The 14,924-nt window shown below is 37.8% G+C and overlaps 1 protein-coding gene across 1 annotated transcript in view; it reads left to right on the top strand.

Annotated features, from left to right (window-relative positions):
* COL24A1 (collagen type XXIV alpha 1 chain) overlaps nt 1-14,924 on the top strand; it is a 362,779-nt gene that overhangs the window by 245,985 nt on the left and 101,870 nt on the right. The window contains exons 33-36 of the mRNA XM_049875555.1: nt 852-905; nt 1,109-1,162; nt 2,455-2,508; nt 2,670-2,777. Of these exons, the coding sequence (XP_049731512.1) occupies nt 852-905; nt 1,109-1,162; nt 2,455-2,508; nt 2,670-2,777 (270 nt within the window). The remainder of the gene's footprint in view (nt 1-851; nt 906-1,108; nt 1,163-2,454; nt 2,509-2,669; nt 2,778-14,924) is intronic.

Below are 14,924 nucleotides of genomic sequence, written 5' to 3'. Positions count from 1 at the left end.
GAATAATAAGCCATACTTGTTAAAAGTATGAAATTCAATTACCTTACTTCTGTTTGTTAACTTCACTAAATAAACAGAAATTCCCCTCTTGGCTTCTGGGAAACTGCCTGTCTTAGTTTTCCTCTTTTTCTTCTTGATTAGCCTTTCTCAGTCTTCATATGAAGCTGCCCCTCCTCATCCTCACCTTAGCAAATATGTTATCACCATGACTTTAATTAATTATATCCTGATAGCTCTCAGTTTGGTAACTCTAACTCATGCGTTTTAACATATCCACTTAGATGTTCTACAAACATCTCAAATTCAACATATCTAAACCAAACATCACTTTCCCACTGTTCTTCCTCCTTTTATTCCCATCTCAATGAAAGATATTCCAAAACTGAGAGTCATCCCAAACCCTTCTCCTACCTCATCCACTCCATTCAGCCATTTTTTCCCTTTGAATAAGCCTCTCCAACATCTCTGAAATTTATCCTTTCCTTTTCACCCCTACTGCCAATGCTCTAGTCCTCCACACTCATCCCATGTCCCCTCTAATTCCCTTCAATCCGTTAGAAACTTGTTGCCAGTTTATCTTTCTCATGTCATTCCTTTCCTTGAAATCAGGTGACTGGTTTGCGTGTCCTGATTTCAGGTGACATTGTTTTTGCATTTGAACTGTTAGAGTCCCAGAAAGTATCTGGTCAGATCTCTCACCATGAAGTTTATAAAGTGGAAGCAAAAGAACTTTTCTAGAAAGAGATATCTCACCCATAAGCTAAAACTTACTATTATCTTCTATGAGGTTATTATTGCTTTTGTAATTCATGAAGAAATCCTTACAAATGTGTCAAATCATTCTTTTCTAGGGAGCCCCAGGCATTGAGGGAGAATCTGGTCTACAAGGCGAGCTGGGTGCAAAGGTAACCTTTTGTGAAAAAAAAACAAAGGAGAGTCTCTAAACGTTCACCTTGAGTCCCCTACATTTGCCACTTTTTGGGAGACACCCACCAAAACACCTTGGAAACAGGAAAGAGCACAGATAAAAACGGGGGATGTGTTCGAGCCCCTATCCCTCATGATGTTTTAACGGAAAAGAGATTCATCTTTCCGTTTGTTTCTTCAGGGAGATGTTGGTGCTGCAGGCAGTGCTGGAGAAGCTGGGGAGCCAGGGTTACGGGTAAGTGCCTACTGGGAACCCATTTAATGCAATGACTCAAAACTTATCGGCCTTAACACTTCAAAAAAAGTGTAATAAATCTTTTGGATACATTTAGAAAATTTTGATCTTTATTTCATAATTTTGAAAAGCATATGCCAAACCCTATTCACGTTGTAATTTAGTAGTATTTAGAGTCCTAACCTCACAGATCATTCTCTAAAAAATCAGGTATACTCTGCAGAACCCTTGCCAAATATGTGGAGTCACTGTGGTTGTTACTAATGTTAACATTAAGAAGAAATTCACAAGTACTAGTGATCAACTCTCAGGAATTTCCTGACCTAACAAGACTGGCAAAAGATTGAAATCTATTTACGTTAAAAAAAAAAAAAAAACTAGAGTAGTATAAATTCAAGAAGATCCAAGGTAACACTTGTAAATACTTGTAATTAGATAGCTTAGAAAAGTAGTAATTAATACAGACAAGCTTTATTTTGAGGTGTGGTAAGGAGATTTCTTCCAAGATAACACTACAGGATAATTGTAAGGGATGTTTGTTTATTAAAAGGAAAAATAAGATATGTTTTGTATCTTCTTTCTTTCTTTTTCATTTTCAGGAAAGTGGGGTTAATTGGAAATGTCAGTAGTAGGAGAGATGGGACACCTATGAAAAAGCACTGATTAATTTATCCTCAAATAGTTCAGGCAGCAAAAGAGCCAACATGACTTTAAAACTTCATAATATGCGGCTCTACATTCCTGTAAGCTCTGTATCTAGAAGACACCTTCTTGACATACCAGGACATTACTCTTTACCTCTCCTTTCTGTAAGGGAGAGAACACAGACACACTAAAAACCTGGTAGAGTGGCCATAACTGAATTAAGTATATTAATTCATGTAAATCTCTATACTGTAAGGTACTATAATTTTATGGGATACAGTATTTATATTTCTTGTACTCAGAATTTCTTATATTCAGAAATACAGGTCTAGCTGTATAAATGTCTAAAGCTGTCCAGCAAATTTTTATTACCTTTAATTATCTTTAAAATTATTATCATTCTGACACTGTCCTGTATTTGAATTCGCAACACTCTGACTCCTTAAATCATCTGCAGAGCTATTCAAGATAAATTAAATCATGCTTATACTGTCAGATTTCTCTCAGAAATAAAGTAGAAGTCGGCATTAATGCACACAAATCCGCTACTTTCTCTAGATGCCAAAAGTTAAGAAATAAACTACTTTTCAAATTGAGATAAACTAGTTAGCAAAATATCTAATCTTACTATTTCTGCTACAAAATAGGGTGAACCAGGAGCTCCTGGAGAAGAAGGTCTCCAGGGAAAAGATGGATTAAAGGTAAATTATACTATTAACATTATGTATAAAATAGATGTTTTCTGTGATATCTTTAAAATATTAGACAGTTATTTTAGTGTGCCAACCCAAAATGTGCTTATTGTGTGGTATAATTACTTCACTGTATTCCTTTTAAAAAAAAAAATGTTATTGGGTTGCAGGGGGGCCCAGGAGGAAGAGGACTTCCTGGAGAAGATGGAGAAAAAGGAGAGTTGGGCTCACCAGGAACTACCGGGCCTGTGGGTAGACCAGGACTAACGGGCCCTCCAGTAAGTACTGGATTCATTCTCAAGTACTCAGTGAACTCAGTTCCTGTACACACACTGATTCCCTTATTGGCCCAATGGGTAATTACAGGTGTGTAACCATGGTTTGAGAGAGGCACTGATTATCAGCCCTCTCTAGATCCAAAGAGGAAAGACGTTTTCCATGTGTCATGTAACCCATGAAATTCCTGTCATAAAGTGTTTATACAGGAATGTTTTGTGTTGTCTCAAACTTAATTTGATTATTTTTGATTGTTACTCAGACAGCTGGCTTTACTCCATAGAATAATATCACAGTTCCAGGATGAAATAACAAATCTATTGAAAGTTATAAGTATCTGATCCTAAATTGCAGCTATTTCAAGGGAAGTCATATTTAACACATTTTCTCACCTCAGTCCAAATGTAAGATTTCATAAGTAATAAGAAGTGCTTGATTGCTTCACTTATGATATTTGTTGTATTCTTTCAAATAGGGCATCTCTGGCCATCTTACTCTTTACTTTGTTGGTCCCTCATCCTTGTCTCATTTTCATTAAACATGGATGCTCCCCAATATTATCTCTGTACTTCTCTAAATATTCTTGCTTTTGTAGACATTCTCATATTTTGGGAGTCGTCCCCTGTGCCCCTACCAAAATAATTTGTTTGTTTTTTTTTCTGGATCCTGTTGATAAGCCTTTGAAATATTATGTGTTAATGCTTAAGCATGTGGGTATCTTCTCCCAGAGAGATCATAGCTCTTTAAAAGCATTGGCTCTGTCTTTATTCTTTCCCATATAACACAGTGTCCAGATCTCTGTGCTCCAATATTTTCATATGCGGGCTCAGTAAAGACTGGGCAACTGCTAATGGGTAAACTATTCATGCAGGCAGGCCGGGAGACAAAGCAGTGATTTACAAGGTTTGTGATCATCACACAGTTTTCTGTGCTTCTCTTCCTCTGTCTTCTAATCTCCAGATCACTGAATGTCCTTTCCATAATACCCCTGCCCCAATCAGCTCAGTTAGGTTTGCCAGGACTAAGAGAAAGGCCCTATGTGGGAGAATACAACAAATGTCATAAATGAAGCACAAACCATCCAGCTCACCATCTGTATCATTTACCAGTGATTATAATTTCTTTGGCAGTGATTAAAATACTGTTGTATCACCTTGGCCTCAAAATAATAGATCACCAATAAAGTGTTGCTTGAAGAATGGGGATGAACCAGAAGTCTCACCTGATCTTGAGCATTGGCAAATCAAGCCTTTTTCCCTCCAGTTTTACAGTAGTGGCAAAGTGCCCATTTTTCCCGTCTCCTTTTTCCTGCCCTCCCAATTACGAAAAACTGACAGATTTTTCACTACAGCAAATACAAAGCATTAGAGAATTCCCATGAAACTCTCCTAAGTGTCATTATTCCAGACACTGAGCAATAATGTCACTTATATTCTCTTATAGAATCCCCCCAATAACCTGAAGATGTGATTATTCCCCATTTTACAACTGAAAACAGGGAGAGCTAAGAGACTTATACAAGATACTATAGCAGATGGCAGTGCTGGCACTGGACCCGTTGTTTTCTGGCTTCTGTGTTTCTGGAAACCCTGGTGGCATAGTGGTTAAGAGCTATGGCTGCTAACCAAAAGGTCAGCAGTTCAAATCTACCAGGCACTCCTTGGAAATCCTGTAGAGCAGTTCTACCCTGTCCTATAGGGTCGCTATGCATCAAAATTGACTTGATGGCAGCGAGAGAGGGAGTTTCTATGTTTCTAAGCCACACTTATCTGTGAGATACCCAGGCTTGGTCCTACATTTTGCCTTTCTAGGGTTTTTGATAGTTTCCATGCATTACAAATCACTCATCCCTCTTCCAGTAGCATCAAGACTAGACTCACAGAGAAGCCAAGTAACAAATTATCTTCTTGAGAATTCTTAACAAATATGTTTTTATATAAGAAAGTCATTAACTACTATTACTCCTTTAGTATGCATTTTTTTAACCAACTAGCCCATTTCCCACCATGTTTCTGTCAGTTTATCGTACTGTGGTGGCTTACGTGTTACTGTGATACTGGAAACTTTGGCACCAGTACTTCAAATGCCAGTAGGGTCACCGTTGGTAGACAGGTTTCACCTGAGCTTCCAGACTAAGCCTAGGAAGGAGGACCTGGCAGTCTACTCCTGAAAAAGTTGGCTAGTGAAAACCTTATGAATTTTAGCAGAACATTGTCTAATATAGTGCTGGAAGATGAACCCCTCAGATTGGAAGGCACTCAAAAGACAACTGGGGAAGAGCTGCCTCCTCAAAGTAGAGTCAACCTTAATGATGTGAGTGAAGCCAAGCTTCCAGGACCTTCATCTGATGATGTGGCATGACTCAGAATGAGAAGAAACAGCTGCAAACATCCATTAATAATCAGAATGTGAAATGTATGAAGTATGAATCAAGGAAAATTGGAAGTAGTCAAAAAGAAATGGAATGCATAAGCATTAACATCCTAGGCATTAGCTGAAATGGACTGGTTTTGGCCATTTTGAATCATACAATCATATGGTCTATTATGCTGGAAATGAAAAATTGAAGAAGGATGGCACTGCATTCATCATGAAAAAGAACATTTCAAGATCTATCATGAAGTACAACTATCAATGATAGGATAATATCCATATGCCTACAAGGAAGACCAGTTATATTATTGAAATTTACACACCAGCCACTAAGGCCAAAGATAAAGAAATTAAAGGTTTTTTACCAACTTCAGCAATTTGAAATTGATCAAACATGCAATCAAGATACATGGATAATTACTGGCAATTGGAATGTCGAAGTAGGAAACAAAGAAAAAAGACTGGTAGTTGGAAAATATGGCCTTGGTGATAGAAACGACGCCAGAGATCACATGATAAAATTTTGAAAGACCAGCAGCTTCTTCATTGCAAATACCTTTCTCAACACCATAAACAGCAACTATACACATAGACCTCGCCAGGGTGGAATACACGGGAATCAAATTGACTACATCTGTGGAAAGAGATGATGGAAAAGCTCAGTATCGTCAGTCAGAACAAAACCAGGGGCCAACTCTTTAACAGACCATCAATTACTCATATGCAGGTTCAAGTTCAAGCTGAAGAAAATTAGAACAAGTCCACAAGAACCAAAGTACAACCTTGAGTATATCCCACCTGAATTTAGAGACCATCTCATGAATAGATTTGATGCATTGAATGCTAATGAAAGAACCCAGGTGAATTGTGGAAGGACATCATACATGAAGAAAGCAAAAGATCATTAAAAAGACAATAAAGAAAGAAAAGATCAAAATGGACGTCAGAGGAGACTCTGAAAGTTGCTCTTGAATGTAGAGTACCTAAAGTGAAAAGAAGAAAGGTGAAGTAAAAGAGTTGAACAGAAGATTTCAAAGGTGGCTTGAGAAGACATGTAGAAAGACCTGGAGGTAGGAAACGAAAAGGGAAAAACATACTCGGCATATCTCAAGCTAAAAGAACTAAAGAAAAAATTCAAGCCTCAAGTTGTAATATTGAAGAAAATTACAGGGAAAATATCAAAAGCATGAAAAGAAGATGGCAGGAATAGACAGAGTCACTGTACCAAAAAGAAGTGGTCGACATTCAACCATTTCAGGAGGTAGCATATGATCAAGAACTGATGGTACCGAAGGAAGAGGTCCAAGCTGTACTGAAGGCATTGACAAAAAACAAGGCTTCAGGAATTGATGGAATACCAACTGAGATGTTTCAACAAACATGCAGTACTGGAAGTCCTCACTCATCTAGGCCAAGGAATTTGTAAGACAGCTACCTGGACAACCATCTGGAAGAGATCCATATTTGTACCCATCCCAAAGAAAGATCCAACAGAAAGCAGAAATTATCAAACAGTATCATTAATATCACATGCAAGTAAAATTTTGTTGATCATTCAAAAGCAGTTACAACAGTACTTTGACAGAGGGCACCAGAAATCCAAGCTGAATTTAGAAGAGGACAGGGAACCAGGGATATCATTGCTGATTTCAGATGGATCCTGGCTGAAAGATGTTTACCTATGTTTTATCGACTATGCAAAGGCCTTTGACTGTGTGGATCCTAAGAAATTATGGATAACATTGTGAAGAATGAGAATTCCAGAACTCTTAATTGTGCTCATGAGGAACCTATACAGACAAGAGACAGTTCAAACAGAACAAGGGGAGACTGCATGGTTTCAAGTTGGCAAAGGTGTGTGTCAGGGTTGTATCCTTTCACCATACTTATTCAATCTGTATGCTGAGCAAATAATCTGAGAAACCAAACTATACAGAGAAGAACACCAAATCAGAATTGGAGGAAGACTAATTAACAACCTGTGATATGCAGATAACACATCTTTTCTTGCCGAAAGTGAAGAGGACTTGAAGTGCTTATTGATGGAGATCAAAGACCACAGCCTTCGGTAGGGATTACATCTCAACATAAAAAAAAAAAAAATCCTCACAACTGGACCAATAAGCAACATCATGATAAATGGAGAAAAGATTGAAGTTGTCAAGGATTTCATTTTACTTGAATCCACAGTCAACATCCATGGAAGCAACAGTCATGAAATCAGAGGATGTATTGCATTGGCCAAATCCTCTGTAAGAGATCTCTTCAAAGTGTTAAAAAAAAAAAGCAAAGATGTCGCTTTAAGAACTAAGGTGTGCCTGACCCAAGTCATGATATTTTCAATTGCCTCATATGCATATGAAAGCTGGACAATGAATAAGGAAGACTGAAGAAGAATTTTGATGCCTTTGAATTATGTATTCATGAAGAATATTGAATATACCATGGACTGCCAGAAGAGTGAACAAATCTGTCTTGTCAAAAGTAGAGCCAGAATGCTCATTACAATCAAGGATGGGGAGACTTCACCTCACATACTTTGGACATGTTATCAGGAGGGACCAGTCCCTGGAGAAGGGCATCATATAGGGTCATCGAAAAAAGGAAGACCCTCAACAAGATAAAATGACACAGTGGCTACAATGGCCTCAGACATAGCGATGACCATGAGGATGGTGCAAGACCAGGCAGCATTTCCTTCTGTTGTACATAGGGGTAGGTATGAGTCAGAACCAAATCGACAGCACCTAACAACAACAACAACAACCCAGATTCATAGAAAAACCCTAAAGGTTGGAGCGGAGGGAGAACATAGACTAAGAAAGACCTAAAATGTCCTATAGGATAACACAGCCAGGAATCCTGGAGATAAATGATGCAGCACGGCCACTGATGATGGGCAGAGCAGAGATGGAAGAGGGGCTCAAAACAAGGCGTGAAAAAATGGTAAACACAGATTTCATCTGCTTCAAAATTTTTCTCAGAAACAATCCTGCCTAGTACCCATCTTTGGTGCCTTTTTTAGTAACAACACATGTGTGTTTCTTTTTGTTGTTCTTCTTGGAATTTTAAATGCCTTTCAGCTCATAAACTCAATAAAAATACCATGGCATATTTTTTCAAAAGAATTTTATGATCCAAGAAACTATTGCTTAATCTGACAGCTTGATGTTGGATTTATTTTTGTACTTTTAAAAAAATTCTTCCTTAGGCAATGTCACAAAGATCTTACCTTAGATTCTTAAAAAATATAAAGAGACTGAAAACTGTTTTTGCAAGAGAAGAGATGCTCATCTAACTTTCTAGAAAATGGAGGCGTGGGATCTTGATTGAAAAACAAGCCAAGGGAAGCATCAGTAACAAATTCCCAAACCCAAGAAGTATATTTCCTTTGAACAGAAGAAAAAGTAGTGTATTTTTTGCTTGGCTTTGGTTCTGAAATGTTCAGTTTCCTAAATGCATAATTCTGTAACAGAAGAATTTTGACATATCTGAGAAGAAACATCTGCCTGACTTATGGTCTGTCATCCATTGCCAGAAAATCTACCACTGTGGTATCTTCAGATCTGAAAAAAGCTGGGAACTCCCAAGTCTGATGCATATAAATGAAATTGTCTCATTTTATTCCTTTAGGAAAAAATTGGATTGGATTTTTTGAAGTGTGGTTTTTCCCATCTGGTTAGGTTCGTATGAAATGAGATAGAGGTGAACATCTTAAGACAAGATTAAATAAAGTATCCTTCTCTAAGAGGCTTTCTAATGGGGTCTTAAAAGTGAAGTTATAAAGATGAGAGAAATTTCAATAGTTAGAAAAAAATGCTAAGGTATATATGGTTTCTCTTGTTTCTGAGAGACTGTTTCCTGGGAACTTGGAAAAATAATCATTTTGGAAATTTGGAGTCAGTGGCAAACATTAAGGAGTAAAGGATTATCTAAATATCGTATATGTGATTCCTGTGACTCTGCAATTAAGCTCACCTGTTCTGAACTGCTGTGTCATAAAGCAATACAGAAATTTAAAAAGCCCTGGATGGACTACTGTGCAACCCTATTCAGACCCCTACTCTACCACTGAAAAGCTATGCATCGTTGGGAAAATCATTCTTTGTTTTTTCCAGTTTACACGTGATGCTTAATAAATGGGTTGGAGCTGTGTAGAACCTCCTAAGATGGTTGTGTCAGGAGCAACTATGAACTGACAGAACTCTGTCCCTTCTATTCCTACTTTAGTCAGAAAATGTCCTTGTATATCCTTTTAACACATTAGCTTCCGTATAGGTTTTCTGGAAACCCTGGTGCTGTAGTGGTTAAGTGCTATGGCTGCTAACCAAAGGGTCTGCCGTTCGAATCCACTAGGTGCTCCTTGGAAACTCTATGGGACAGTTCTACTCTGTCCTATTGGGTTGCTATGAGTTGGAATCAACTTGACGGCACTGGGGTGGTGGTGGTGGTAGTGATAGGCTTTCTTTGGAAGAAAAGATTTTACAGCTTTAAAGGAAAAAAAAGCATTATCTTGGATGTTTCTAAATTTTTATTTAGCCTTACAGACTTTGATTTTATAAAATGTATTTGTCCATTCATTTATTCAACAAAACTTTTGAACAGCTTCTACGAGCCAATAACTCTGTTGAACATTGGAGATATAGCAGTGAACAAGACTAGTAGGGTCCCTAATCTCAGGCCTCACAGTCTAGTGGAAAAGACTGACGATAGACAAGATCATTGCAGACTGTGATAAATTTGGTGATAGAAAAAAAAAAAAAACAGGGCAATAAGAGAGACTAACTGGTGTAAAAAAATATGTAAATCGACTGGTTAATGGTAGGGAGGTCTGTTTCAGCTAGAAAAGTCAAGAAAGACTTCTCTGAATAGGGGATGATCAAATTGAGATCTGAAAAATGAAAAGAACCAGTCGTTCAAAGAACTGTGAGAAGATCCTTCAATGTAGAGAACAACAAGGGTCAAGATGTGGAGGTGAGAATGAGCTAGTTATTTCTGGAAAACTAAAAGGAAATCATTGTGGCTGCAGCATCATGAATAAGGTGCAAAGTAGTTTGAAATGGGCTTGGAGAAAAATATAGGAAACATATCATGAAGGTTCCTTTAAGCCATGATAAGCAGTGTATATTTCATTCAAAATGTGATGAGAAGCCATTGTAAAGTTTCAGGCAGATGAGGAACACAATCGCTGATGGGAATCGCTCTAGTAATTTTTCAAACTTTGTTTAACACCAGTGTATCAGCCATGAGTTGGAACCAACTCAATGGCAACTAAAAACAAGTGTTATCAACTAACTCGAGATGAAATAAATTTCAGGGAAAAAATGGAACAGAATAAATTTGAATTACATAAATATCTAAGAAAACAATTTTCTAGACACAGGGAACATCTAATGCAAAGGTCCTAAGGCAAAAAAGGGGTTTGGACCATTTTAAAAAAGCAACTAAAAGGGCCCATATGTCTAGAAGGTAGTAAATAACTGGAAAACATGATGTCAGAAAAATAAAAAAAAAAATTGAAAAATAGGAGGAGCCAAATCATGTTGAGTATTATAGACCACGGTGAGAAGTTTGGAGGTTATTCTAATTGCAACGGGCAACAATTTGGAGGTTTTTTAAACACGGAGAGATATATCATTAGCATTGTTACATATCATTTGGGTTATTGTGAAGAAACGAGTTATGGCGGTAAAAGCAGACAAAATGACTTAGAAGGTTGTAAAAGTAGTCTAAATGAAAAATGACAGAGGTTTGGAATGGAAGAGAGCAGTACATATAGTGAATTACTGATCACATTCAAGACTTATTTTGAAGGCATAGGTGATTGGCTTTGCTAATGATTTGGATGCTGAGAAAGAAGGAAGAAAATAATAAAGAATAAACCCTAGTTTTTAGCCTGAACAACTGAGTGGATGATTATACCATTAAATGTGTAATAGGCTATAAATTTATACTTACACATACACATGTGCAAAGATGTAATTAAAAAAAAAAATTATCTGTGGCTTATCTTCTTTTCCTCACAAGCTCCCACTTGCTGATTAGCCATTGGGAAGTGGTGGTGATGGGGACAGATAGAAAATTTTAAACCCAATTCAGTTGAAAAATTAATCCTATAATTTAGCGATCCCTTCAGGTAATTCTCAGACTCTCAAGATGCTCCGTCTCCCAGATTTCTTAGTCCTCTAGCTCCCTCTTTAGCTCCTTTCCAATATTGTGTCTGTATGTCCTCATGACGGCAAGAAGAATGAGATCGCCTTGGATCTCCATGCAGAGTGTTGATCGTACTCATCAGTACATGGTAATATCCTTTCTCAATCTGCACCTTGCCTACTCATGTGATATCTAACAATGATAATGATATACCCCTCCCTGTTTAAAGCCCTCCAGATGGCTGCCCATTTCAATTAGAAGGGAAGGAGCCAGAGTATAAAAAGGAGTTATAAGAAAGTGGAAAACCAGAAAAGCATTTGCCATAAAAACTAAGGTTAAAAAAAACTAAGGTTAATACTTTCGTGGTTACGAGGAGGGGAGGGAGGGAGGGTGGGAGAGGGTTCTTTACTGATTAGTTAGTAGATAAGAACTGCTTTAGGTGAAGGGAAGGACAATACTCAATACAGGGAAGGTCAGCTCAACTGGACTGGACCAAAAGCAAAGAAGTTTCCGGGATAAACTGAATGCTTCGAAGGTCAGCAGAGCAAGGGGCAGGGGTTTGGGGACCATGGCTTAAGGGGACTTCCAAGTCAATTGGCAAAATAATTCTACTATGAAAACATTCTGCATCCCACTTGGAAATGTGGCATCTGGGGTCTTAAATGCTAACAAGCGGCCATCTAAGATGCATCAATTGGTCTCAACCCACCTGAATCAAAGGAGAATGAAGAACACCAAGGTCACACGATAACTATGAGCCCAAGAGACAGAAAGAGCCACATGAACCAGAAACTTACATCATCCTGAGACCAGAAGAACTAGTTGGTGCCTGGTCGCAACCGATGACTGCCCTGACAGGGAGCACAACAGAGAACCCCTGAGGGAGCAGGAGATCAGTGGGATTAAAAAAAAAAAAAAAAAAATTCTCACAAAAAGACCATACTTAATGGTCTGACTGAGACTAGAGGAATCCCGGCAGTCATGGTCCTCAAACCTTCTGTTGGCCCAGGACAGGAACCATTCCCGAAGACAACTCATCAGACATGGAAGGGACTGGACAGTGGGTAGGAGAGAGATGCTGATGAAGAGTGAGCTATTTGTATCAGGTGGACACTTGAGACTGTGTTGGCATCTCCTGTCTGGAGGGGAGATGGGAGGGTAGAGAGGGTTGGAAGCTGGCAAAATTGTCATGAAAGGAGAGACTGGCAGGGCTGACTCATTAGGGGGAGAGCAAGTGGGAGTACGGAGTAAAGTGTATATAAACTTATATGTGACAGACTGACTTGATTTGTAAACGTTCACTTGAAGCTCAATAAAAATTAAAAAAAAAAAACTAAGGTAAAAAAAAGTTTCAAATACAATGAGTCAGATAATCTGACCATTGGATTTGGTACAAGGAGGTCAGTTGGTGGCCTGGAAAAGAGCAGTTTCAGAAGTTTGGTGAGAACAAAAGCCCAGATGAAGAGAAAATGAGAAGGAAATAAATGGAGGCAATGAATATAAACAACTCTTACAAAAATTTTTTGCTGTCAGGGGAAATAAAAGCTGGAGCTAGAAAAGCAAACAAACTTAAAAGGAAAAAAAAAGTACATGAGGCCTAGAGAGAATTCTTTTTAAACATGAGCAACATTAAGGCATACCTTTTGCAAAAACGCACACATACACATAATGTGTGGAAATGATGAAATTAAATAAAACAGTTCTGGCATGGAGCACCCATGCATGTACTGTGTACGTCTTGTGACTTTTCTTATGGATACTTTTATTTGTTGAATTCAAAGACTGATTATCCAAAATTATTTTTCAGTTTAAGATTTATGAAAGAAATAAAATGGAAACATCTTGTTCTTATAGTTTTAGGCCCAAGATCATTTCTTACTTACTAATTTGTAGTTCTTCATGCACTCACATCTGTTGGGGATGATCTAGTCCATAGTGCAAGTAACAGAGGGAATTCTTTCAGAAGGGAGGGTGTTGAATAAGTGAGAGGTTATGCACTTCGGAGCACAAGTAAGGAGCTGGCCTCAGACAGGAAAAAAGGACGCTTCTTCTCTGTAAAAAAGAGGAAGAATATGTGAATACATAAGTAGGTACAAAGGTAGACTGGATGTTGGGAAGAGAAGATGGGTCTTGTTTGATTGTTACTTTTTCTCAATGAAATGTGAGACAAGGCTTTTGAACTCTAAACAGAGGAGGAGGGAGTGGAGGTTTGGAGACAGAGATGAATGACACAAGGGGCCATCTTGCAAAGTAATCCGCATGTCTCAATTATACACATTTGTGAGACTTGTTTGTTACCAGTGTCAACTCTTTTATTTTTACACACTGTGCACACACACACACACACAAATTCCAATTAGATTAAAGGTCTAATTGTGAAAGTCAAACTTTAGGATAACTTTTTATTTATTTAGGCTGCAGAATTTGGGCTTTATTCCTTTTTTTGAAATTATGATAAAATACATTTGACAAAACCTTTGCCAATTCAGCAATTTTTACATGTATAATTCAGTGACATTGATGATATTCGTCATGTTGTGCAACCATAGCCTCTATCCTTTTCCAAATTATTCCACCACCGTTAACAGAAACTCAGTGCCCCCTAATGAACGATTCCTACCTTCCCTCTCCCTCTCACCCCTGGTAACCACTTGCCTGTTACATATAAGTGGGATCCTATAATATTTTCCTTTTGTGACTGACTTATTTCACCCTGCAAGTTTTCAAGGTCCATCCATGTAGTGGCATGTATCATGACTTCATTTCTCTTTATGGCTGAGTAATATTCTATTGTATGTGTATACCACATTTATTTATTCATTCATCTGTCGATGGGCATTTAGATTATTTCACCTTTTGGCTATTGTGAATACTGCTACAATGAACAGTGTGTACTCTAGGAGAATGTATAAGAGAATTTTTTATAACCTCATCTGGGGAGAAGAAGCAGTAAGGATCTTTTAAACAAGATACTTAAAGAAACTGGACAAATAAGAAGAAAAATATTGGTGAATTTGACTACCATAAATAATAAATACATGGGAGCAATAAACAAAATTCAGGATAATGGTTCCACCTGAGAGGGGAGGGAGAGTGATGTGTTTGGGAGGATATGTGTCTATATTTGGGATAAGTGTGTGCGTGTGTGTGTATTCTGTTTCTTAAAGTGGGTGATGATGGGTACATAAGTATTCACTGTACCTTTTAATATCTTTCTATGTATTTTAGGTATCGCATAATACTCTTTAAGAAAGTAGCAGACATTAGAGATAAAATTTATTAAGCACTTCATTAAAAGCCTAGTCCTTTCTAAGATTTACGTGTATTTATCTCATTTACTCTTAGTAAACCCACCAATGAGGTGTTGTTTTTTTTTTAATTTTTATTGTGCTTTAAGTGAAGGTTTACAAATCAAGTCAGTCTCTCATACAAAAAGTTATATACACTTTGCTACATACTCCCAATTGTTCTCCCTCTAATGAGACAGCCCACTCCCTCCCTCCACTCTCTCTTTTCGTATCCAATCTGCCAGCTTCTAACCCCATCTACCCTCTCATCTCGCCTCCAGACAAGAGATGCTAACGTTGTCGATGAGGTATTATTATACTCATTTTATATAAAAG

This window comes from Elephas maximus, chromosome 3 (assembly GCF_024166365.1).
Source record: "Elephas maximus indicus isolate mEleMax1 chromosome 3, mEleMax1 primary haplotype, whole genome shotgun sequence".
In the NCBI taxonomy this organism is placed as follows: Eukaryota; Metazoa; Chordata; class Mammalia; order Proboscidea; family Elephantidae; genus Elephas; species Elephas maximus.
The sequence above is the reverse complement of the archived record's forward strand: the minus strand, read 5'-3'. Positions and strand labels throughout refer to the sequence as shown.